The 27,168-nt window shown below is 37.6% G+C and overlaps 2 protein-coding genes across 2 annotated transcripts; one reads left to right on the forward strand and one right to left on the reverse strand.

Annotated features, from left to right (window-relative positions):
* The first annotated feature begins 611 nt into the window (after window positions 1-611).
* On the forward strand, window positions 612-1,376 carry LOC136218626 (photosystem II 10 kDa polypeptide, chloroplastic). Its single transcript, XM_066005635.1, has 3 exons — window positions 612-825; window positions 903-961; window positions 1,064-1,376. The coding sequence occupies exons 1-3, from the start codon at window positions 663-665 to the stop codon at window positions 1,265-1,267; spliced, it is 426 nt and encodes a 141-aa protein (XP_065861707.1). The 5' UTR covers window positions 612-662; the 3' UTR covers window positions 1,268-1,376.
* Window positions 1,377-5,579: 4,203 nt separating this feature from the next.
* LOC136218627 (DNA repair protein recA homolog 1, chloroplastic) lies at window positions 5,580-17,532 on the reverse strand. Its single transcript, XM_066005636.1, has 13 exons — window positions 17,162-17,532; window positions 15,837-15,928; window positions 15,632-15,707; window positions 12,413-12,475; window positions 12,180-12,309; window positions 11,952-12,037; window positions 11,727-11,852; window positions 11,301-11,405; window positions 11,070-11,126; window positions 7,004-7,066; window positions 6,853-6,929; window positions 6,150-6,222; window positions 5,580-5,984 (listed from the first exon to the last, which is right to left on the reverse strand). Exons 1-13 carry the CDS (start codon window positions 17,366-17,368, stop codon window positions 5,874-5,876), a joined length of 1,266 nt encoding a protein of 421 aa, XP_065861708.1. The 5' UTR covers window positions 17,369-17,532; the 3' UTR covers window positions 5,580-5,873.
* Between the last annotated feature and the right edge of the window lie 9,636 nt (window positions 17,533-27,168).

The following is a 27,168-nucleotide window of genomic DNA, read 5'->3' on the forward strand; positions in this document are numbered from 1 at the left end:
GAGGGTATTACCCTTACCCTTATTTGGGAGAAAGGGAAGGGTTCATCAAAACCCTTCAAAATCGGCCTCTTACCCTTATTTGGGAGAAAGGGAAGGGTTCATCAAAACCCTTCAAAACCCACCGATTTGGTGGTGGGTTGAAAATCCATTAAAAACCTATTGATTTTGAACCATTCAAAACCCTTCATTAACCCTTCAAAACCTTTAGCCTCCTATTTTTTAATTTTCCAAACAAGGGTTTCCACTAACCCTTCCCTACCCTCCCTTTAATTACCATTCAAAACCTTCCATCCAATCAAAACCTTAGTTTAATAATAAGTATTCTATTAAAAAAAAGCAATAAACCTATATTAATTTTAATAACCCTAATAATCAAAACATATTAATTTTTTTTTTTTTGATAACCACTTAAATTTTGAAAGTAAATATTCCATTATAAGAATGTGATGTGATAAGGTAAAATGAAGAAGCAATGGAATGAAGGCACGTGTATTGGTAGGATAATGTGTGAGTGAGTGATGATAAGGTTAGGAAAATGATATCCACAAAAGATGTGGCACGTGGCAAAGCATGGATCACAGTCGTCTTATTCTTATTCTTATTCTTATTCTTATGTAGGAAAGGAAAGAAAGGCAGGCAATAGGAAATTAAGAGAGAGAGAAATGGCAAGCTCATCAGTAATGTCTTCTACATTGAGCCTAAAAGCATGCCCTCCTCCTTTCTCAGCAGCAGCACCAAGAGGAGTTCCTTCTCTCTCCTCCTCCACTAAATCATTCAGCGTTCAAGCCAGTGGTGTCAAGAAGATCAAGACTGACACTCCTTATGGTCTCTCTCTCTCTCTCTCTTTCTTTCTCCATTTAATTAATGTATACCTTCTTCTTTTATTTATTCTATATATGCAGGAACTGGTGGTGGTATGAACTTGAGGAATGGTGTTGATGCTTCCGGAAGGAAACCTCGGGTGGGTTCTTTCTCTACTCTCTACCCTTTTCTTTATTCTTTATTCTTTATTAAGAAAGATTCATTATGCTTGAGTTGATGATGTGCATCTGAATGGATTCAGGGAAAGGGAGTTTACCAATATGTTGACAAATATGGTGCCAACGTGGATGGCTACAGCCCGATCTACAACGCGGATGAATGGGCTCCAACGGGTGATGTATATGCTGGGGGTATAACTGGTTTGGCAATATGGGCAGTAACATTAGTTGGTATTCTAGCTGGAGGAGCACTTCTTGTTTACAACACTAGTGCTTTGTCTCAGTAGAAGAATCTATTTTTATATATGTACTCCACTCCACTTTATACCTTGTGAATCCGTCTTTGTAATTCTTCCTCCCTATCAATACTTTTATTTAATTACTCTCTTTTTATTACTTCATCCCATTTTATTCCAAAATATCTATCATTCCACCAACTACTAACAAAGAGAGGACAACAAATGCTACTTTATATAAACATCTCTTGTGACTGGTTTAGTAATTAGATTTGATACCATGTCATGAGTGTAACATACTTCATATATTAACTTCTTTGACTACAATTAAATATCTAACAAAATGATACTTAATTTTTATCTACCTTGATTTTCTATGGAATCTATGGTCTTTAGTAAAACCAGTAGCATATTGACTCTCACTACTGTAGGAGTATATGAGATACTAATGTTCAAACGATTCATGAATTTATTCAATTATACTACCTTTTGAATTGTAAACGCGTATGATATACTCTGCTTTCATAGTGGATAGAGATACACAAGTTTGTTTCGTACTACTTTATGATATGGTACCATTTCCTAGCAAGAAAACATAGCTTGACGTGGAATTCCTTTCCTGCAATTCTCGCCCAATTTCTATATATGTATCCTCTTAGTTGAACATATTTTCCTTGATAATATAAAGAATAATCCACAGTTGTCTTGAGATATCTTAGTATCCTTTTTACAGTAGTCCAATGTGTTTTGTACTAATATCTGCTCACCGTCCCAACAACGTGACTAATATCAGGTCTTGTACACAACATGTCATACATCAAACTACATACTAAACTATCATAGGTAACATTTCTCATATGTTCAATCTCTTGTTATGTTTGAAGAAACATTTCAGTGCTAAGGGTCATATCCTTAACCATTGGGTTTTCTATGGGTTTGCAATTTCAAATATTTGAATTGATACGAAGATTTTGTTAACTTATGTCTATTGAGACAAGGCCAACAATTTCTTTGAAACATCTCTTATAATATTAACTCCAAGAATATACGTGCTATACACATATGTTTAATTTCAAAACTCATATTGAGCCAAACTTTGATTTGGTTTATGTATCCAATGTCATTTCTAGTTATTAGGATGCCATCGATATATAACAAAAAGGATGACAATTTACTTCTAGAACATTGTATAGACACGATGGTCTTTTCAATTAGATTGAAACCATTTAATATCATTTGATTGTGAAATCGAATATGTCATTCTCTAGAAGAATGTTTAAAGCCATAAATTGATTTTCTCGATTTGTAAATCTTTTGTTCGCATCCTTGTTAGATAAAACCTACAAGTTGTTCCATGTACATTTATTCTTCCAATTTTTCATTAAACTGGAAATTATTTGTAATTGCATAGTGTATGATTCCTTCTTTTAGGATTTGCTTGTTTTTAAAAATTTATGCAACATAAAAATCATCTTGTTTTGGGTCTACAATTCTGATTTCTTTTGTTGAGTGATTATATGTATGTGTTCTTGCTATAGAGTTAATGGTTGGTGTTTTTAGTGAGGCTTCTTATATAACCTCATCCTCTGTTGGTTGGAGGTCTTCTATCTAAGTAATAATATTTTTATATGTTATGATTTGCAATTTTTTTTAACTTCAATGCTTTCTGCACATGCAATTGTCTTTCTTAATTTGTGAAACTATTTTTTTTTTTTTTGTCTTTTTCCTTTTTTGAATTTTTAATATATATTTTTTATGCAGTTTAACCAAATTGCACATGATTTTCACTAAAGTGAAACTTGATGAAACCCTAGTGATAATGATTTGCAATAGTTTCATTAAGTTTCACATAAGTTTCAACAAGGTTTTGCCAATTTTCATCGTAATTTCACCAAAACCATATGAGTCTCACCAAACTTCTTATGAGTTACACCAAAACTCTAGTGAAACCTTGATGAAACTATTATTGGTAGTATAACCATGATTTCATTAAGCTTCAATAGAGTTTCACCAAGGTGAAATGCAGAGTTTCAATTTGTTGAAAGCTTGGTGAAATTTCACTAAAATTTAATGGAAATGATTCACAATGGTTCATCCAGTTTCACTGAAGTTTCACCAAGGTTTTACATGGGTTTTCACCAACTCTAGTGAAACCTTGATGAAATTTTTGTGATTCTTTTTGTTAAAATATGCTAAAACATTTTCATTAAGTTCAATATGAGTTTCACTAAGGATTTCACCTTAGTGAAATTCGACGGAACTTTTTAAAACTCCAGTGAAACTTAATGACACCTTCGTGATAATATTTGACATAACTTCATCAAATTTTACATGAGTTTAAATAAAGGTTTCACCAATTTTCTTTGTAGATTCACCAAACTCTAGTGAAAATTTGATACGACGTTGGTGAAACTCTATCAAAGCTTGGTGAAACTATTTTAATAAGTTTTACATGAGTTCCATCAACGTTCCATCAAAGTTTCAACAAGGTGAAACTTGGTGAAACCTAATGAGACTTTGCTGAAAGTCTTGCTTACCAGTTTGACATGAGTTTCACCTAGCGGAAACTAAGAGTTCTTATTTATAACCTTGTTGATTGTTATAGTACTGGTCAACTATGCATGTCTGAACATACGTGATATATAGAGGAGATCTTATTAGGATGTTTCTCACTTTTAGCTGAAGGTATAATCAAGGGCTAATTACTAATCTAGCTCATTTGAAGGGGTCCATTAACATATTTAACACACTTCCCTTTCATCTTACTAAATTAGACACTTTCATCAACTTTGGACAAGAATACCCTTATTTCAATTCACCTTCTTCCTCAGATTCTCAAACGTCTTCTTTGCCATCCCAAACCAAAATAGAAAAAGTCAAAGAGAGCCACAACCAAAACCAAAAGTAGAGATAAAATATTTATATAAATGTCCTTTGAATTTGATGATCTCAGGAACATGTGTGATGAGTTCGATTTCGTTAGTGATTTTGAGATCAGCACAGACTAGAGGAAAGCATTTATTGAAGTATTCTAAATTTTGGAAAGGAAACACAAAACAGATGAAGCTTTCCATTAGAAATGGTATGCTTTTAGCATATACGTCTACTTTTCTCGCTGGTCTTGCCTCTTTCTTCATCTGCAATGGTATCGTCTCAATTTTCTCCATTTTTGTTGCATTTGTGACGAAATTTGTCGCACCTGCACTGTCGCAAATGCGATAAATTTCGTCCATATGCGACAAATTTCGTCGCAAATGCGACAGAAACAACTATCGATGCAACAAAAATGGAGGAAATCGGAAATGACGGGTTCAACGAGAAAACATTCAACTAACCAACTGCGTACTTGAATAATGTGTATGTAAAATGAAGAAAGTATAATTACATGAACTTGAATAATGTATGAATATGCTTAGATCTTGGATTGAATTATTGAATTTTGTTGTAAGTATTTGAAAGAAATGAAAAGGAGAAGAAGGTTGGGGGAGGTTAGGGTATATTTGTCTAGAATGGATGAAAGTGTCTAATTTGATAAAATAAAAGAGAAATATATCAAATATGTTAATGGACCCTTCAAATGCGCTAAATTAGTAATTAGCCCTAAAATCAAATTGTTATATTATTGTTAATTAGCATTGATTAATGTCCTTTTTTTTACCTTGGATTTGGACATCAATTTTTATTTATTTATGGACTTCCAGATTAACTTTAGGTGAAACTAAGAGTTCTTATTTTTAACCTTGTTGATTGTTACTGTACTGGTCATATGTGGTGCATAGAGGCGGTTCTGTTAGGATGTTTCTCACTTTTAACTAAGCCTAATACACAAATAACCCACTGAACTTATTCAAATGTTGCAACTGCCCTCCCGAACTTTCAATCGTAACAACTTACCCCTCAAACTTGTCTAATTGTAAAACATAACCCCTCAAACTTGTCCAATTGTAAAACATAACCCTCAATTGCTGACATGGACTGCAATTGAAGAAACACGTGAAATACAAAAGATGCAACGCTCGTGGAGTGTGATAATCAGATCTTTAGCGTGATATGAATATGGGGAAACGTTTTTATGGTTGCTTCAAGTACGGGGTAAAAAAATTCCCAATTTGGGGTTATGTTTTACAATTGGACAAGTTTAAGAGGTAAATTGTTACAATTGAAAGTTGAAGGGACAGTTACAACATTTGGACAAGTTCAGAGGGTTATTTATGTATTAGACCTTTTAACTAAAGGTAAAATGAAAGTGTCATGTCATTATTAATTGGCATTGGTTGATGTCCTTTTTTTCTAACCTTGGAAATGAACATCAATTTTTTTACTGTTTTTTATTGACTTACAGATTAACTTTGATTGTTACGTATTAAGAAATATTTGAATCCCCATAATTTGGGGATCAAAACTCCATTCATTTTGTAATTGATAATCCTGTTTTCTTCAGAATAAAATGTTTAGATTGAATGTCATTCCTAACAATACAATTAACATAACTGCCAAGGAAACCAAAAAATAAAACCAGCATTTTGAGCCACCCCTGAACTGGCAGACAAATTGACTGTTGTTGCTCCCCCAACATGGAAGGAGGAAAATGCAAGAAAACTGAATATGAATATGATGTCTGCCTTCAACCACAAACCTCTGTCCTTTTGGCATTTACTTAGATCTCCTCATAAGCATTTTCATTTTCTTCTTGAATAGGCAATGATGGGTTCCTCGAGAAAACAGCATCTGTGTTTACTGTTCCGTCTGCAATCATGGATCTAACAATCTATGTTGCCAATCAAACGAAAAACAAACAAACTTACTCGTTATTATTCAAAATGCAGTATGTAATTCTGCAGAAACAGTGTGAGAGTTCTATATACAGGGAATTTCATGAAGAATCCACAAGTATCATTCTATAGCATCAATTAGAAAAGATTATGCAACTGACCTTCTCTATTTCTTCATGAACATGAGGATTGTCTCTCAAGTACTGTAATGCTCTATCTCTTCCTTGTCCCAATCTTCTCCAAATCAAAACCAGAGACAGTAACAATAAGCCGTTATGTTTATGCTAAACAAAATGAGTTTTTTTAAGAAAATTACTAAAAACTACAACAAAATCTGAAACTCAGCATATTATAATAGTCTGACACTTTTGTTAATCGGAAACTAGTAGTATAAAACATCTTCAAGACCAATCATAAGCAGTTGGAGAAACAAACTGTAAGTTATTACTAGTTCTCTTCATCATTGCCAACAACAAATGGGTTTGTTTTCCCTTCATGCTAATGTACTCATAGTCCACCCGTGACAGAAAATTAAGAAGCTTCAAATCAATGAGCTTGCAAAACTTTTCCATGAAATTTTGTTTCTTCAAAACAACTTAACTTATTTACATATTCAAAGCACTGGACTAGTCAAAGCTAATATGAAAAGCCACCATTATGCTTGCTTATGCTATAAAAAAAGGCAGATTGTGCACAAGTCTTCCACAATTTTGAGTAGATCATACTAGTCATAGCAATTTCCTGACATTAATTCCTAAACTTCAACTACACGGAGTAGGACAAACAGATAGGTATAATTCAAGAGAGAGAAAAAGACTAGAAGTGAAATTGGACCAAGAACAATAACAAAGTCTAAGAGCAAACCTATGGTCTCCGTAGCTATACCAAGCACCCTTCTTTACCACAACATCCATCATTTCAGCACAATCCAGAATGCAACCCTGCATATTGAATCAAATTCAAAATGGACAGAGCAACATGCACAATTTAACCAGTGTCATATTGCAATACTAACCAGTTGACTTACTCCCTCCCCAAATATAATTTCAAACTCAGCTTGCTTGTACGGCCTTGATACCTATCATAACAACTAATCAGGCAATTGTTTGCTCTAAAAAAAAAAAACATAAAGTCAGAAGCAAAAGCAATACATAATACATATTTAGAAGACCTCTTGAGACTTGTCAATATGCATTTAAATCTTCTCTCATTAAAATTTGTTACAGCTGGTATACCTTAATTATGGGAGTTTAGATTCCCAGATCATAGGGAGTGGATTTAATTATTTTTTTTATTTATATGTATAGCCAATTTATATGTACATCCTTGTGGTGGGACCCCTCCCCGGACCCTCGCTCAGCAGGGACGCGTAGTGCACCGGGCCGCCCTATATGTATAGCATACTCATGTATATATATGTGTATTAATCCTTAATACAAATCATATAGTTTTCGCATTCTCTCTGTTTATGTGGGGGCCAAATTGGCTATTCACCAAAAACCTTAGGGCTATTTTGGTACTTTATCCCTATATATATATATAGAAAATAAACATAGATTCTTATAATTTTAAAAATTTATAGATATATCCATATATTCTTATTGTTTACCCACGTTTGCATTTTCTATAAATATCATTATCTAGTTCACGGAAAAAAAATTCGTATCCGTTTCGGTTTTCATGTAACATCGATGTTTCATATGCAAGTCCAAAAGCTTTCAGGAAGGCAATGTTGTTTCCACTGTCTCTTCTAATAACCGATGCCTTCTTCTGTTCTTAAAAGTCAAATCCCATACTCTATATTTTTCATCCAATACTTTATTTCTTTCCTCCTCGGGTTTTTGAATGTACGTGTTTTGTTCAAGACGTGACCTCAAGTCTCAAAATTTGATCCCAAATCACTCAAGTGTGTCTTTTTGGGTTACTCTCAGATGACAAAAAAGGATATTGTTATTACTCTCCTTCCTTGGGTCGTTACCTGGTGTTTATTGCTGTTACCTTCTTTGAGACTACTCCTTTCTTTAGTTCTGCTACTTCTTCTTCTTCTCTCTCTAGCACATTTGAGGACGTTTTTATGTTGATACTGTAAGCGAGCAGGAGGTTTCTGTTCCTTCTTGCCTTGTTGTTCGTCAAATTTATTCTCGACGTGTACAACATGCGACTGAGGCACCTCCTATCGCCCCAGACACCGAATCCTTCACCATCTCCTAATTGTAGCATTGACATTCCTAGCTCTCCATCAAGGTACACCCACTTATAGCCTCTTTATAATGCCTTAATCACCCTCCAAGTTTTTTTGTAGGGTCTTTAGAGCATCTCCAAAAGACTCTTAGTCCACTCTCTAAAAACAATATGAACAATTGACTCTTAGTGATTTGAGGAGTAACTAATACATATTATCTCCAACAATACTCCTCATATTCACTCCTTATTTATTATTTTTTCATTAAAATTATTAAGTGTTGTTATATTTACCAATAGTGGAAGGACAGAGAGTACTCAATAATAAACTATTAATAAAAAGTGAAATAAGGAGGGACTAGGAGTGGAGAGAGGCTCCTCAATAATAGAGAGGATGGAGAGGCTTTTAGTGATTTGAGGAGTCACTAAGAGGTGGTTGGAGTTGGTTTTTAACTCTCCCTCTCCTCAAATTTTAACTTAAGAGCCCAACTAAGAGGCTGTTGAAGATGCTCTTAGATTTTGTTGTTGTTTCCACGTCTCTTACTAAAGATTGCCTCATCCTGGTTAGCAAGAAGCAATGAAAGAAGAACCAAAAGCACTTGAACATACTTGGGATCTTGCATCTCTTCCTCCCAAAAAAGATCTATTGCTTGTAAGTGGGTGACCACTGTGAAAATGAACCCTAATAGTTATGTTGCTCGGTTGAAAGTTAGCTTGGTTGCAAATGGTTATGCTCGGACATATGACATAGACTATTTTGAGACTTTTTCTCCAGTTACCAAACTTTCTTCAGTTTGACTATATATTCTTGTCACGATAATTATAAAATTTATTCTTGGACCTTAACTATCAGCTTGACCTTTTAGACCAAACGATCGAGGGTTCGAATCCTGGCAACCCCACTTATTGATGGAATTTCAATACATGGTAAGATGGACCGATGTACACGCTTCAAGCCCAGGGGCATTCACATGAAGGGATGTGTCAGACGTAATTATAAAAGTTATTCTTGGGCCTTAACTATCACCTTAAACTTTTAGGTCAATTGGTTTCATGACAATTGCTTTGGTTGCTACTTTACAATTGGGCACTTCATCAACTCAATATTGAGAATGTCTTCTTAAATAGTAATTTAAGTGAGGAGGTTTATATGGAGCAATCACCTGCATTTGTTGCACAAGGGAGACTGAGAAGTTGTGCAAGTTATGAATATCCTTGTACAACTTGAAACAATCTCTTTGTGTGCCTGGTTTGGGAGATCCAATGCTACAATGATTAAATTTTGCTTATGTAAAAGTGAATCTGATCATTTTGTGTTCTTTTCATCATCTAGTTCTGGATGCATTTTACTGGAATCACAAAGTTGAAAGAATTCCTTGTGACTTGTTTTAAAACAAATGACCTTGGACCATTGAAATATTTCTTAGGAATTGAAACTGTAAGAGAATTTGTCTAACTTAGAGGAAATATTGCCTAGACTTATCAAATGATGTTGGTTTGATTGATGCAAAGACTTGTGATGCGCCTATGATATCAAAGTGAAGTTGAAAGCTAAAGATGGTGATTTACTTGAGAATGTTGAAATTGTTGGGAAGTTGAACTCCCTCATAATCACCCAACCTTATATTGCCTTCCAAGTGAGTGTTGTAAGCCAATTCATGTCATCTCCTAGGACTTCACATTGGGATGGCTATGAGTCATATTCTTAGATATCTCAAAGGTGCTCCAGGTCATGGTATCTAATACCAAAACTATGGTCATCGGCTATAAAAGGTTATGGAGATGTTGATTATATTATACGAAAAATCTTGCAGATAGACATTCTACTGCTGGTTATTGTGTATTGTTAGAGCAATCTTGTATTCTGGAAGCGTAAAAAGCAAAGTGTGATACCTAGATCGAGTGCACAATTTGAATATAGGGCTATGTCATAGACTACATGTGAACTTGTATGGTATGTCATCCACTAGGTAAGATTGGTTTGCTCAGACGAAACTAATGAAGTTATGGTATGACAATGAAGCAACTACTTATATTGCCAATAATCTTGTATTTAACAAAAGAATCAAGTATATAGAAGTTGACTGCCATTTTACTCGGGAAAAACAAGAAGATGGGTTAATCACTACTCCACATGTCAGAACAAGGAGCGAGTTAGTATATGTGTTTACTATAATATTACTAGGGAATTGGGTCGACTATATATGTACCAAGATGGACATGATTAATATCTACACTCCCAGCTTGAGGGGGAATGTTACAGTTGGTGTCAGATATTAATATGATGTGGACCTTTAACTATCAGCTTGAGCTTTTAGTTCAAACGGTTCCATGACATGGTATTAGAGCCAGTTGAACCAAGTGATCTAGGGTTCGATTCAGGGCTGAAAGTTTTACTTTATACAGAATCCGAGAGTCTAAAAAATTAATGCACTTCAAACTGCGTACAGTGCCCAAAAGTCAAAGACTCGAAGGTCAAGGAGGTGTTGTATCTTACCCAAATGAAAATATGTAAATAATCAGACTGTTGTATGCATTTTGACATATAACAATATTAATTGTACGTTGATTCATCTTATTAGTGAACAAAAAGATATAAACATTTTTACAGAAGAGTTTTGATTTTTATTGCAAGCACAAGCTGATTTAAGGAAAACATATTTATATGCAAAAACCTATCCAAGTGAAAGTGATAAACTGTAGAAATGCATGCTCTGAATCTTATTCTATATTTATTCACATCATCACGTCTTCTTGATGTCCTAAAATATCGCAAAAACTGAAGACAGCACAAATCCTCTCGATATAACAAGTAATAACTATCTATAACCAATTGTTCTATAGAAAGTACCATATGAAGTAAGACATGTAGTAGCACTCAAATTTTTATTTTCACATACCTTGCTCTTTTGAACTCTAATACGAACACGAACCCCAATATCTTCATCTCCTTTAGCCTATGATGCCATAGAACTTTACTTTAAGCAATTCACATCCATCAAATTCCGTGAAAATAGACGGCAGAGGAAAAGAAATCAAAGTTTCATGCTCCTCAAATGAGATCTTAAGAGAGAATAACATTTTAAGCAGTTGTAAGGCCTTTTCTTTTATGAAGTAGCAATGGTGCTTACAGATTTTATCTTCCCTGTAGAACGTATTTCAAGACGAACTGAAGCAAAAAATTTCAAAGCAATTCCTCCGCTTGTCACTTCTGGATTCCCATAATATACACCAATCTAGCAAATTGATAAGAATATTTAGTTACTGGAAAATAAAATTAATTAATGATAGTTAATGATCTTGGCGCAACGGTAAACGTTGTTGTCGTGTGACCAAGAGGTCACGGGTTCGAGTCTTAGGAGCGGCCTCTTGCCAAATAAATTGGCAGGGAAGGCTTGCCCTAGTACACCCTTGTGGTGGGACCCCTCCCCGGACACTCGCTCAGCGGGGACGCATAGTGCGACCGGGCCGCCCTTTTTTTAATGATCTTGCAGAACTACAATATAATGACTTATATATACCTACTGAAGAGGATGCTAAACATAATCAATCAATACCTTGTATCTTATTTGGTTAAGGAAAATGAGAGTACAACCAGCTTTTGAAGCATTTCCTGACATTTTACGTAGTGCTTGGCTCATAAGGCGTGCTTGCAAACCCATTTGCTGCATACCAATCTCACCCTACGGATAAAACACAATTGTGGCAAGTCATAAAAAGGTAAAGCAGCTCAGCTATTATACATACAAAGTTATCAAAAGAGGTCAAAGTTGATAGCACACTTCGATCTCCGCTCGTGGAGTAAGAGCTGACACAGAATCAACACAAATAAGATCTACAGCACCAGATCTGCACATACGATCTGCAACTGAAATATGGCAATGCTGTTAGACCTCAAAATATGAGCTATCATTCCAAATATACCTGCATTCCACATTATTTCTTTAGTCACTGAGCAGATTTTAAATAAAAAAACTGATACAATGTCATAATCCAGAACATTATATTACTTTCAAGTGCCATCTCGCCATGATCAGGTTGGCACACAATCAAATTTTCCACATCCACTCCCAGTGCTTTTGAATATGCTGGGTCAAAAGCATGCTCTGCATCAACAAGCATTGCATTGCCACCAAGTTTCTGCATCGAACAGTTACCTCATGGTCCTTAATAGGAATGACCATCAATAAAAGTCATGTAATAAAATACCAGAACTTAGAAGTAACAAGAAAATGAAGAGAACCTGAACTTCTGCAATCGCATGAAGTGCTATAGTGGTCTTCCCGCTACTTTCTGGACCAAATATCTGCAAAGAAAAATAACTGTTTGTAATGGAAATAAAAAATACAACCAAACAACTATAACAAAACTGTTATTTGCAGTATGAAAAGTTCATTGCAATTCAGTCAATTAAATGGAAGAAGTTTTGACACTATGCAGAGAGAAGGCAAATACAGTTGGCATAAATATAAGGATTAGATAGATTAAGTGCCACAACTGAACAAGTAATAAAGCTCCTAAAAAAAATAACGAATTCTTAGTTCATATTCTATTGTGTCATATGCTACAAATGGCAGGAAAAGAAGAATATTTTTAGAGCCATGCCAGAAAAAATCTCCATTACCGTATGACTGGAAATGGACAAAGCACAAGTACTGACCAAACAGGAAAACCCATCACTCAAGTGTTGAAGGCCAAAATCACATGCTTACCACAACAACAACAACAACAAAGCCTTAGTCCCGAAATGATTCGGGGTCGGCTAACATGAACCATCATATAAAACCGTGAAATCAGGTCGTGTCCGCAACACAAATTCGCTCCCTCCACTCCGTCCTATCCACTACCATATTTTCCTTAATTCCCAGGAAACTCATATCACTCTCGATCACCCTCCTCCAAGTTTGCTTAGGTCTTCCCCTACCCCTCACTACTACATCCCTTTGCCACTCTTCGGTTCTCCTAACCGGCGCATCAAGCGCTCTACGTCTCACATGGCCAAACCACCTTAGTCGGTTTTCCCTCATTTTATTCTCAATCTATGAAGCACGGACACGGGTGCGGATACGGGTGCGGACACGGGTGCGGACACGGCAAACGGCGTTTTTGGAAAATCTGAGACACGAGTGCGGCGGGGACACAGCAAATTTTATATAATTAATTATATATATATATATATATATTAAATATAAAAATATTTAAAAAAACTGGCTAAATCACAAATAAATCATTCTCTAATGCATAAAAAAAAACATACATAATAAGATAAGTCATTAGAAGTATGAAATTAGAAGGGAAGGGAGATGAAGAACCCCAAAAATCAGAATCCCTGGAGAAGAACAGGAGAAGAATCGCACATGAGAAGAAGAACCCAGGAGATAAGGAATTGTTTCTGATGTTGATTTGCGCAGGAAGGACATGGAATCGTGATATTGATTTGCGCAGGAAGAAGATGGAATCGTGATGTTGAAGGAGATGGAATCGTGATTTGCAGGAGATGGTCGCGCAAGGAAGGAGAGAAAGAATAGCTAATTTAAAAAAAAACCCTAATCTTTAACTTTTTTACCCCAGCCGAGTCCCCCAGTGTCCCGCCGTGTCCCCCGCCGTGTCCAACTTTCCGGCCGTGTCCCCGCCGTGTCCCCGTGTCCGGCGAGTCCGACTCGGCCACGGCGACCCCGGGGAAGAGTCCGTGCTTCATAGTTCTCAATAGATGTGACCCCTACTTTTGTCCTAATTATTTCATTACTCACTCGATCCTTCCTCGTATGACCACACATCCATCTCAACATACGCATCTCCGCCACCGACATCTTATGGATGTGGCAGTGTTTCACTTCCCAACACTCCGTACCATATAACAATGCTGGTCTAATTGCCGTCCGGTAGAATTTCCCTTCAATCTATTAGGCATGCCGGGGTCACAAAGGAAACCCGTAGCACTCTTCCACCTCGACCAACCAGCTTTAATCCTATGAGCAACATCTCCATCTACTTCTCCATCCGTTTGGATAATAGATCCTAAATACCGGAAGCAATCCGAGGCCTGAACAACTCTCCCATCTAGGGTGATTGTCCCTGCCTCCCTACTCCTATGGCCGCTAAACTTACACTCCAAATATTCCGTCTTACTTCGGCTCAACTTAAAACCTCTAGATTCTAGAGTTTGTCTCCATAGTTCCAACTTCCTCTCCACTCCTTCTTTCGTCTCATCAACCAACACAATATCATCTGCAAACAGCATGCACCATGGTATACCATCTTGAAGTGAACTTGTTAGTTCATCCATAACGATGGCAAAAAGAAATGGGCTTAGTGCGGAACCTTGATGCACTCCAATAGTAATAGGAAACTCTTCAGTCTTCCCAACACTAGTACGTACAGTCGTGCATGCTCCCTCATACATGTCCTTTATGATGTCAATATATTTCCGCGAAATGCCTTGCCTTATCAAGGCCCACCAAAGTACTTCCCTTGGTACCTTATCATATGCTTTCTCCAAGTCAATGAAAACCATATGCAAGTCTTTCTTCTTATTTCGATAGTGCTCAATTAATTGTCTCATTAGATGGATGGCTTCCATAGTTGATCTTCCCGGCATAAAGCCAAACTGGTTTTCCGAGATCTTCACCGTCCTCCTTAGCCTTTGTTCGATCACTCGCTCCCAAAGTTTCATAGTGTGACTCATTAATTTGATTCCCCGATAGTTGGCACAATCTTGGACATCGCCTTTGTTCTTATACAAAGGGATTAAGATACTTTTCCTCCATTCTGATGGCATCTTATTGTTTCTCCAAATTTTGTTGAAGAACGTCGTCAACCATTCGATTCCTCTTTCTCCCAAACATCTCCAAATCTCAATAGGGATGCCATCAGGTCCTACTGCTTTCTTCAACTTCATCTTACTTAATGCCATTTTGACTTCACCTTTTTGAATTCTCTTTTTGAATTCTCCGCAGGCATTCATGATTTATCATATCGTGATGGATACTTATATCTCCCACATCTTGTCTGCGATCTCCATTAAATAAGTCATCAAAATAGGACCTCCATCGTTCCTTGATATCCTTATCTCCAACTAGGACTTGCTGGTCCACATCCTTCACACATTTAACTTTTCCGAGATCTCGCGTCTTCCTATCTCTCATCCGAGCAATTCTATATATGTCTCTTTCCCCTTCTTTCGTATCCAATCTGGTATACAGATCCCGATTCACCTTTGCTCTAGCATCTCGTATGACCTTCTTTACTTCCCTTTTAGCCTCTTTGTATTTTTCGTAGTTTCTCAACCATCAATGTGTTTGAAAGCTGCTCAAGACAGTATATCAACAATCACACAAATCAAAATGAGTGACAGAACTTTCGCTGCCCAGCATAACCACATGGTGTCTTTTATTAATGATATACATATGAAATCACCTCAAAGTAAGACAAAAATAAGTAGGACCACATGAAAATTTGATACCTCAACAATTCTCCCTTTTGGAAGGCCGCCACCTAAAGCAAAATCTAGTGTCAAGCAGCCACTGGGGAAAGTCTCGCTGCAATTAAATATTATAATGTGTAAGGTCTACTTAAGAGAATATCCAGAAAGGATGCAACAACAGCACAAGAATATACTGAAAAAGAAGAGAAAAATCAGAGAGATTATCTCGGTACAAGAAACTTACACCAGTGCTCCACCAGCACTACCCAATCTCGTAACACTTCCTTTACCAAATGAATTATTTATTTCATTCAATGCTGCCTCCAGTGCTTTTTGCTGGAAAAGAATATTGTATGTAAATACATATATATATCAATTTCAGATTGGTCAACTACAATAATCATGTGACAAAAAGGGCTCATATATGTAACCAGACCCGAAAAGAATGAATAACAAAAGACAACTTAAACAGTTCCGTATTCCCCACCCCTTTTGTTTCAAATAGTGGAATTACAGTGGTGGAAGCACCAGATAAAATGCTATATCCTGTCATATGTTTTAGATCATGTGCATGTCAAGACACTTTCATGTGGTTAAGCCACAGTCCTCGTCACCGGAGTGGCTGATAATAAAGTTTACCAACCAAGGATATGTACACTGATAAGGCAGCTAATCACACACACACACAAAATTTGATACATAAAATTACACATCTATATGTAACCAAAAATTTAAGCAAAACACGAAGAAAGTTAGTTTGCATAAAATCACCAGCTGTACACAATTTGGTGATTATATGGCATTTCATACTACTTTACACAGAAATCATTTCTCTTTTCATGATAATTACAATAGAAAGTACATCTTATACTAATTGCAATTGTTCCAAACATGTTTGATGTTCTGGAACATTGGACTGCAGCAGATTGTTGTGCAAAAGAATGAGACTATAAAAATATTTATATGATGAAAACAATTATATATGTTACTTATTTTGTAATGTATTAGAGATCAATATTTCTATTCATAGTTTCAGTTCAAATTATAACTGAGGATCTAAGCATCATTGAAAAAGAAAAAGGTAATTTGGACAAGGAAAAGCGAGACAGAAAGGAGTATTCCCTTCCATAAATCCTCCTAGAGACAACAAGAATGACCACTTCTTCTTTGGTTTTATTTATATATAAATGCTAGAGGGTATATTTCAGAGCAGTTGTAAGCGTACTTCATGTTTATCGTTTTACACTTAGTATGCTTTATGCAAGTATTAAGTACAAAAGTAAGGAGCTTTACTCTATTGCTAAATTGGTGTACAACAACCAATTTCATCTATTAAAAAGATAAAGAGTTTATGTACAAGAATGAGAAAAGGAAGTGGAGAAATATACAAATCCATTTGGTTACTGCTTTGGTTCATACTATAACAAAAAAGCATTCTCAAGGACAACGCATAAAGGATGCCTTATAAAATCTTCATTTAGAAGATTGCTAAATACTATAGTTCCATATGCGGGCGGACACAATACAGAAAGAAAAGCAGCTAAAAGAATAATAGAAAAGAGTAAATACCCGGTCGAGGAAGCGAGAGTCGAAGTCAGGAGAGGAAGAGCCATTATTGAGTTTGGGTGCATATTCACAGCGAATTTTGTGAGATTTAATCCTAGGCGTTGGTACTTGTGAGGATTTAAAATTGAAAGCAAGGGTAGAAGAAGATAGGAGAAATGGGTATGTTTTGCTTTTGCAACATAGTTTTGTAGGGAATACTAATGAATCCATTCAAGCTTTCTTATGGGTTTGTTTCAATTTGTTAGTAAGAAGAAAGCAAGCCAAGGGAGGGAGGGAGGGAGGGTTCCAGAGTCAAGCTGCTTTATCAGACATTGAAATGGAAATTGAAATTGAAATTTCTCAAAATTATAACTTTTCATTCCTACGCATACACTGCACTGCACATAAAATAATCGACAAATTGAAAAACAATAAATTAACCCAACCCGATATAAATTATAATAGGATTATTTTGTAATGACAGTATGTTTGTGTCAATCAGACTATCTATTGCTTCTTGTAAATATATAAAAAGTTAAACTCATAATTGGATCCCTTGAATTTCGGAGTAATAAAGATTGTGGTTGTCAAAACCGGATTGGTTAGAAAAACTGAAATACATATAAGATCAAGGGTTAGATGTTCAATCGAGGTTGAACCGGATTTTAATCGGTGTTAAAAAAATTATGTGAAAATTATATTTTTATTCGCATTTAACATTATAACATATAGTACAATATTAATAAAAGGTATAGTAATAATAATAATTCTTTAATATTATGATATTTTGAGATATCAAATTAATAAATTTAATATGAAGAAATTTCGGCGATCTGGGAGACGAAGGACACGCGCTCCTGTGGCCCATAATCTCCCTCCTGACATTAGTAATGATCAGCTCCTGCTCCAGAATGATTATGGAAGGAAGGAAATAGCTAGTCCAAAGAAATGTGATGCTACAAACATCCCCTTAGAGGTATGTTCTGGATCTAGATTTGGGGTTCTTCCCGTGGATGGTGATCAGGACCCTGGACCTACTGATGATCAATCAGAGTTGGAGATGTCGGACTTAGAACCTACAGATCCAGTTGAGAATAATGTGGAGACTGTCAACCCTCTATTTGAAGCCAAAGAAGTATCCCAAAATTGTCCTCAGGTTCAAGATCCTCAAGTCTCAGAGTTGAAAAAAGAGGTTAGTTTCTCTAAACTCAGTATTAAGGCTAGAAATGGGAAAACCATAAGGGTCAATAAATTGAATATGAAAAAACTTAAGGGCAGTCATAAGAATAACCAAAATTCTTTTAGTCTCATGGAGAAAAGGGGTCTGCAGGTGCCTCATCTAGGCTCTTAGGAGCCCCAAATAAATATCTGGTTTAGTTTGGCTGGGCCTGTGTTTGCTTTCCTCTTTTGATGGATTTGTTTGTATGGAATGTTAGAGGAGCGGCAAGCAAGGCTACCCGTGTCCATGTGAAGGATTTGATTAAACAGTTTAACCCGTCGTGTTTTGCTTTACTGGAAACTAAAATCAGTGGAGCTAAAGCTGATGAGGTGGTTAAAGTATTTAGAAGTTGGATGTGTGTCAGGTCTGAGCTACTGGCCGAGCTGGTGGTATTTGGCTGTTTTGGAAGCCTAATCTGGTTCAGTTTGATATTGTGAAGATGGATAAACAGTTTATTCATAGTAAAGTTACTTACCCGGGTAATAAACCCCTCTTTATCACTATTGTGTATGTTGATCCTATTTTGTCCAATCGTAAACGTCTTTGGGAGGTTTTGTTTTCGTTAAGTACGAGTATGGTGGACGCCTGGTTTGTTGCTGGAGATTTTAACGATATTGCTATTATGAGTGATCAAAGAGGGGGAGGAAACCACTATATTAATAGGTGTCTTAATCATAAAAAGAATATGGATTTGTGTGGTCTAACGGATCTTGGGGCTACTGGACACAAGTTTACTTGGAAACGTAATAGTACCTTTGTTCGTTTGGACAAAATCTATGCTAATATTGTTGCTCAGAGCAGGTTTCCTGATGCAGCTGTGTTGAATCTTCCCTTCCGTCATTCTGATCATTGTCCTATCCTTGTCAGGTTGGTGAGAGCTCCTCGTCCTAGAGGGGAAAGACCCTTTAGGTATCTTGTGGCTTGGGAATCTCATCTTGAGTTTAAAAACTTTATTCATGATAATTGGAAACCCCATTCTAATGTCTTACTGGCTGCGGAAGGGTTTAGAAGTAATGTGGTGAGCTGGAATAAGAACATCTTTGGCCATATTATCAGGAGGAAACAAAAAATTCTGAGGAGGATGGAAGGAATCCAACGTATCTTGGAAATCAGGTTTGATCATAGTTTGAGTTGTCTCCTTAGATCCCTCCAGAATGAGTTGGAAGCTGTGCTGAGACAAGAGGAGTTACTTTGGTTTCAGAAATCAAGGAAAACTTGGATTAAAGATGGCGATCGTAATACAAGGTATTTCCATCTATCTACTGTTATCAGAAGGCAGAAAAATCGGATTGAGGCTATCAAAGATCCTAATGGTAATTGGGTTTATAAGGATGAAGAGATCCATCTCTTGGCCCTCAATTTTTACAAAGATTTATTTAAAGAAGACCCGGTGGATTTAGATGGAGCTCTATCTAAGTCTACGTTTCCAACAGCATTGGTGCTACTAAAGCTCCTAGGGTTGATGGGCTCCCGGTCGGCTTTTATCATAAGCATTGGGAAACTGTAAAGGAGGGAATGTTCAGTTTTATTAAAGGGGTTTTTGACGGGACTGAGGATATTAGGCTTGTGAACAAAACTCTTCTGGTCCTGATTCCTAAAGTGGAGAAGCCTTCCTCTTTCTTACAAATGAGACCGATTAGTCTATGTAATGTGATTTATAAGGTGGTTACCAAAATCGTGGCTAATAGACTTCGGTGTATTCTTCCTGAGATCATTAGCCAGAATCAAGGTAGTTTTGTTCCGGGGAGACAGATGATGGACAATATTGTTATCGCCCAGGAGATGGTTCATTCGATGAAGGTCAAAAAGGGTAAGTGTGGTATTGTGGCCCTGAAGCTGGATCTTGAAAAAGCCTATGATCGGATTAACTGGAGATTTCTTATTGATAGCTTGGAGAAAGCTGGGATTCCGGATAGTTGGAAAAATTTAATTGAGGCTTGTATCTCTTCCCATGTCTTCCAAGTTTTGATTAATGGGGATTTTCCTGAGGAGTTTACTCTTTCCCGGGGTATCCGTCAAGGGGACCCTATGAGCCCATTCTTATTTGTTATTGCTATGGAGAGGCTAACTCATCTTATCCAAGATGCTGTTAGCACCGGGAGGCTTCATCCTGTGTCCATTAATAAATTCTGTCCCACGATCACTCATTTGTTCTTTGCTGATGATGTGATGATCTTTGTTGAAGGAAGTGAGGAGCAAATTGGTGTGATTATGAATATCCTTAATAACTTTTGTTCTGCTTCTCGTCAAAAGCTTAACATCCAAAAGTCTAGGATGTTGTGCTCTAAGAATATGGACCAAAGGGTCTGTAAGAAGATGAGTGAGATTTCTAGTATTCCTCTCACCAAGGCTTTTGGTAACTATCTGGGGGTTCCTCTCCATAGTGATAGAGTTTCGAAAACTTCTTTTAAAGAGATCTTCGATAAAACCAATAATAACTATGCGAAATGGAAAGCTAAAACCCTTTCTCTTGCAGGCCGTCTTACTTTGATCCAATCGGTGAACTGTGCGGCTCCCAATCACTTAATGCAAGCTTGTAAGCTGCTAGATCCAGTTCTTAATGGCCTTGATAAAATCAATCGTCGGTTCCTGTGGGGGAACTCAGAAGAGGGGAGGAAAGTTCATTTGGTTCCGTGGAAGGAAGTTTGCCAACCTAAAAATATGGGAGGGTTAGGGATTAGACAATCTAGGGACAATAATAAAGTCCTGTTAATAAAGCTTCTTTGGAGAATGTGGAAATCCCCGTCGGCCCTTTGGGTTCGGCTATTGTGTGGTAAATACAGAAAGGATAGGATTTTTGGAGGCCCTAAAGAGAGAGTTCTTAATTGTTCCTTCCTTTGGAAAGGGGTTAATGCCGTGTTCTCTGAGTTCTGTTCTGGGATTGGTTGGTCGGTGGGCAATGGCAGATCTATTAGTTTTTGGAATGACACCTGGCTGGGGAAGAAGCCTTTATTAGAGATATGTAATTCTCCGTCGCCTCTAGAAATTCAAAATTGGAGTATTTCTGATGTGGTTGACTCGGAGGGGGATTGGATTTGGTCGAGATTTGAGGCCTTCCTTAATCTGGAAACACTCCTGAAGATTTGGAGAGTTAAAGTTAGTAGTAAAGAGGAAGATGGGGATAATCACGGTTGGTCCCTTACGAACAACAGGGCTTATTCTTGCAAATCTGCGTACGAGGCATTCTATCTCAATTTGGATCCTCCTCCTTTAGTCGCTTGGAAGAACTTTTGGGACTCGAAAGTTCCTTATCGCATAAGGAGTTTCCTATGGCTTGGAGCAAAAGATAGGTTGCTTACGAATGTGGAAAGGAAAAGACGCCATTTAATGGAGGCTGATACTTGTAGCAGATGCAGAACTCAGGCAGAAACTATCTGCCATGTGCTTAGAGATTGTGTGAAGAGTTTAAATGTGTGGAGGGAAATTCTTCTGGTCCATCTGCTCCCTAATTTCTTGGCATATTCTGATCATGATTGGTTTATAGATGGAGTTAGGGGTTTGTTATTGCCTGAGCTTGAGCATGGTGTTATCCTCTTTGCGGTTGTATGTCACCAGCTGTGGCATTGGAGAAATGCTGATATTTTTGGAGAAGGAGCAATTGTCTCTCCTAATTTATTTGCTTTTTTCTCTAAAAAAATTAATACTATTATTAATAGCTTCAAGGAGGATAGTTCATCTAGTACTATCCAGAGGAATGTGATTCATCTATTGGGTTGGAGTAGACCTGGGGAGGGGATAGTAAAGCTGAATACTGATGGCTCGTGTCTTATGGACGACATAATTGCGGCTAGTGGTGTTTTAAGAGACGCTGGTGGTGCCTGGGTGTCTAGTTTTGCTCAGAATCTAGGAGTGGGCTCTTCATTCACTGCCGAGCTCTGGAGGATTTTCTCTGCGCTTAGGCTTGCCAAGAATCTGGGTGTGAAAAGGCTTCTGGTGGAATCTGACAACCTTGAGGCGGTTAAAATTATCTCTGATAACAAGGCTTTGTGTTTGGGTAGCCAAAATTTAGTGAAAGGGATCAAAAGATTATGTCCTTCCTTCGAGTCCATCATCTTTGGACATGTCTTCAGGGAGCAGAACAGGGTTGCTGACCGCCTTGCTGCAGAGGGCTATGTGAGGATGTTGGGGGTCTCAACCTTCTCGCATCCTCCGGACTTCCTCCTTTCTTTACTCTCAGATGATCTTGTGGGGGTTAGCTTTCCTAGACTAATCCCGGGTTAGTTTATGAGGTTGTTTTGTTTGTTTTTCTTTTCCTTTTCCTACCAAAAAAATATATGAAAAAATTAAAAATTTATTAAAATTCAATAAATTTATAAAAATTAAAAAAGATGTAGACTTAACCTTAAAGTTTAAAAATTCAATAATAATTCTTTTAGTTATTTTTTTAACCCTTAAAGTTTAAATGTTAATTAAAATTTATTAATATTGAGGATATAAAATATATTTTTTATAATATTTATCTAAATATAAAATAAAAATAATTAATACTTAATAATATTTTACTTATAAAATCCATATCTCTAGGTCGCAATTCTCTTTAGGTCTTCGAGCGGCGTTGGGCGAATAGGAGATCTAGTTTTTTCAGGCGGTGCTCGACGGAGGATTCTGTTTGCGATGGTGTCAACGGTGAGAGCGAGGGAGAAGGAGCGGGCGGCGCTAGGCGGAATGAAGGATAGGATGTTCCAGCGGCAGGTTTGGGATTGGGCGGGATCTCGAAGTCAGGTGGGATAAGGGAGGGGGGAGAAAGGGATTCGAAAGTGGCTGTTTTGGGGGAGACCGGCGGATCTGGTTTGGGGGGTGATGGGGAGATCCGACGGTTTCGGAAGGGATGCGATGGGAGGGATCTAGGTGGAGAGGTCGGGGCGGGGGAGTGTCTTGCGGCTGTTTGTTTTAGCAAGGATGAAATTCTTGTGTCTAGGTCGGGGGGAGAGGGTGATGGCCAAGGGGATGGTGATGCGGGGTTTAGCGTAGGCAACAGGGGTCCTGCGGTGGACAGCGTTGCCCTGGCTTGTTGTGGAAATTCAGCTATTCCCTTAGCTGATAGGGGGTAATCGGGACAAGGTGGCTGAGGGATTTGGTAAGGCACCGGCTATGTTGAATTTGAAAAACTCGTGGAAACATACGGTCATGGGAGTGGTCGAGGAGGAGCATTTATTTTCTGATGGACTTTTAGATTGTGATTCAGAGGAGCTTTATTCTGATTCAGACGAGGAGGATGGGGAAAAGGATGATCCTTTATGCCCGGTGATTAGGCTTTCCTTGGATGATAAACGTAGCCTTAGGGCTAATTGGAAATTATCTTTAATAGTGACGGTGCTTGGAAAAAGAATTAGTTTCAATTATTTTGCTCAGAGAATTCAGGCACAGTGGGCCAAAAAAGGGAAAGTCAGTATAACTGATTTAGAAAATGAATATTATGTAATTAAATTTACCCGAGCTGAAGACTATAATGCGGTGATTAATGGGGGTCCATATATTATATCCAATCATGTTCTGGCCTTAAGGCCATGGGTCCCTAACTTTAATCCACATGATTATTCGGTGAATAGAATTCTGACTTGGGTGAGATTCCCGGGCCTCCCAATTGAATATTATAATGAAAGGTTCCTTAATAAGATAAGTGGGCTTGTGGGAAAATTTCACCATGTGGATAAAACTACCATTGGGGCAGTTAGAGGAAAGTTTGCTAGAGTATGTATTGATATTGACCTTGCGAAGCCCTTTTGTCTAAATTTTGTCTAAAAAATACGGTTTATCTTATTGAATATGAAGGTATCCATAATATCTGTTATGAGTGTGGGATGTATGGTCATACTTTTGAGGGTTGCCCAAAGAGGGAGAAGGTGGTGGAAGAGGTTTGAAGCTGAGAAAGCAAGAGAAGAAGGGATTCAAGGAGATGGGAGGAATTTTGGCCCTTGGATGGTTGCTAAGAGGACGGGAAGACGAAGGACACGTACGTCAGTTGTTCAGAATCGTCCTCCTGACATCAATAAGGATACTGATATGGTCCTAAGGAGTCCTGGAGTAAAAGAGAAACCCTTCCCTAAAAGGAATGAAGGTCCTGGTGTTACTTTGGTTATCAACTCAGGGTCTAGATTTGGGGCGCTTACTATTGAGGATGATCATGTCTCTGACCATTCGACCGAGGATGTTGAGCTGAGGATGCCAGGGTTGGAATCAGTTGAGTCGGCAATTAATATTATGGAGACAGTTAATCCTCTTTTTGTATCCAAAGAAGAGGTCCAAGGTGGTTCCCTGGCTCTTGCCTCCCAGGAAAAAGATAAGCACAATGAGGTTAATATCCGTAAACTCGGTGTGGAGCCTAAAAATGGAAAGGCTATGGGTATTAATAAAACAAGTATGAAAAAACCTAAGGGTAGTCATAAGAATAACCAATCATCTTTGGAATTCTTGGTTAAAAGGGGGCCAGCTGGTACCTCTTTTAGGCTCATAGGAGCCCCTAATCAATATTTGGTCTAGGGTTTTGGGCCTGGGGTCAGTAGTCTTCCGTCTTATGGATTTGTTCGTTTGGAATGTTAGAGGAGCGGCTAGCAAGGCTACCCGCATCCATGTTAAAGATTTAATTAAACAGTTTAATCCTTCTTGTTTTGCTTTACTGGAAACTAAGATCAGTGGAGTTAAAGCTGATGAGGTGGTTAGAGTGTTTAGAAATTGGAAGTGTGTTAGATCGGAGGCTATTGGCCGGGCTGATGGGATTTGGCTTTTCTGGAAGCCTAATCTGGTCCAGTTTGATATTGTCAAGATTGATAATCAGTTTATTCATAGGAAAGTTTCCTCCCCTGGTAATAAACCTCTCTTTATCACTATTGTTTATACTGATCTGATTCTGGCAAACCATAAACGTCTTTGGGAGGCTCTGTTTTCTTTTAGTACGAATATGGTGGAGGCCTGGTTTGTGGCCGGGGATTTTAATGATATTGCAGTTATGAGTGATCAAAGAGGATGTGGTAATCACTACATCAATAGGTGTCTTAATCACAAAAAGGATATGGATTTGTGTGGCCTCTCGGACCTAAGTGCTGCTGGCCACAAGTTTACTTGGAAGCGTAATAGTACCTTTGTTCGTTTGGACAAAGTCTATACTAACATTGTGGCTCTGAGCAGATTTCCAGATGTGGTCATGTTTAATCTCCCATTCCGTCATTCGGATCATTGCCCTATCCTGTTCAGGTTGGTAAGAGCTCCTCGTCCTAGAGGGGAGAGACCCTTTAGATATCTGGTTGCGTGGGAATCTCACCCGGATTTTAAAAACTTTGTTCATGAGAATTGGAAACCTCATTCAAATGTTTTACAGGTAGCTGAAGATTTTAGAAGTAAAGTGGTTAGCTGGAACAAGAAATTTTTTGGCCATATCTTAAGAAGAAAGCAGAAAATTCTGAGAAGGATAGAAGGTATCCAACGTTGCTTGGAATCAACTTTGATCATAGTATGAGTTTTCTTCTGAGATCTCTCCAAAATGAGTTGGAAGCAGTCCTAAAGCAAGAGGAATTACTTTTGTTTCAGAAATCAAGGAAAACCCGGATTAAGGAGGGAGATTGTAATACAAGGTACTTCCATCTGTCTACGGTTATAAGAAGGCAGAGGAATCGGATTGACGCTATTAAAGATCCGAATGGTAACTGGGTTTATGAGGATGAGGAGATCCGTATTTTGGCCCTCAATTTCTATAAAGAGTTATTCAAAGACGACCCGGTGGACTTAGATTGCGCTCTGACTGTGTCTGCTTTTCCTAAAGCCGGTGAGGATAAGGTTCTTGAAGCTTTTTGCCCTATCGATCTTAAAGAGATTGGTCAGGCAGTTTTTAGCATTGGTGCCTCTAAAGCTCCTGGGGTTGATGGGCTTCCGACTGGTTTTTATCATAAGCACTGGGAGACTGTTAAAGAGGGGGTCTACAGTTTTATTAAAGGGGTGTTTGAAGGCTCTGAGGATATTAGGCTTGTGAATAAAACTCTTCTGGTCCAAATCCCCAAAGTAGAGAAGCCGTCCTCTTTCTTATAGATGAGACCTATTAGTCTTTGTAATGTGATTTATAAAGTGGTCACCAAAATTGTGGCTAATAGACTTCGGTGTATTCTCCCTGAAATCATTAGCCAGAATCAAGGGAGTTTTGTCCCAGGAAGACAGATGATGGACAATATTGTTATCGCTCAGGAGATGGTTCACTCAATGAAGGTCAAGAAGGGGAAGCGAGGTATTGTGGCTTTTAAGCTGGATTTGGAAAAAGCTTACGATCGGATTAACTGGGGCTTTCTTCTGGATAGTTTGGAGAAAGCTGGGATCCCGGATAATTGGAGGAAGATTATTGTGGCTTGCATTTCCTCTCATGTCTTTCAAGTTTTGATTAATGGGGATATGTCAGAGTATTGGGGTTTAGTGTCCTATAGACAATTGTTCTAGGATATAAACTAAATATGAATGAAGTGTTCTTTATGTCATTTGTTTTAATAAGATATGGTTTCATAACTATATAAAGGCAACCCCTTTTAAAGAACTAAATAAGTCTAATAAAAGGAAATCCCTAAGTTTGTTTAAAGTGATTGTAAAGTGTTCATACAAGCATGAAGTGAGACGAAACTTTATAATAAACTTAAAACCACCCCAAGTCAAGTACTATGTTTAGGATTGACATATCACTGTTAAGACTTGCATGTAACAATGTCTTCTGTCAAGACAGAGAGCTGATCTCACAAGCTTCAGATATACAGATAATCTGGACAGTTGCATGGATCCAATGAAAGGGAGTTCATTAGGATTGGGGACCCGACTTGAGATAACAGGATGGGTAGATTCA

Source organism: Euphorbia lathyris, chromosome 2 (genome assembly GCF_963576675.1).
Source record: "Euphorbia lathyris chromosome 2, ddEupLath1.1, whole genome shotgun sequence".
In the NCBI taxonomy this organism is placed as follows: Eukaryota; Viridiplantae; Streptophyta; class Magnoliopsida; order Malpighiales; family Euphorbiaceae; genus Euphorbia; species Euphorbia lathyris.

Coding starts and splice junctions, on each gene's coding strand:
- LOC136218626 (XM_066005635.1), top strand. CDS start 663: ATGGCAAGCTCATCAGTAATGTCTTCTACATTGAGCCTAAAAGCATGC. Junction 826..902: donor CAAGACTGACACTCCTTATG/GTCTCTCTCTCT, acceptor CTATATATGCAG/GAACTGGTGGTGGTATGAAC. Junction 962..1,063: donor CTTCCGGAAGGAAACCTCGG/GTGGGTTCTTTC, acceptor GAATGGATTCAG/GGAAAGGGAGTTTACCAATA.
- LOC136218627 (XM_066005636.1), bottom strand. CDS start 17,368: ATGGATTCATTAGTATTCCCTACAAAACTATGTTGCAAAAGCAAAACA. Junction 12,310..12,412: donor ATGCGATTGCAGAAGTTCAG/GTTCTCTTCATT, acceptor TGTTCGATGCAG/AAACTTGGTGGCAATGCAAT. Junction 12,038..12,179: donor TGGCGAGATGGCACTTGAAA/GTAATATAATGT, acceptor GCCATATTTCAG/TTGCAGATCGTATGTGCAGA.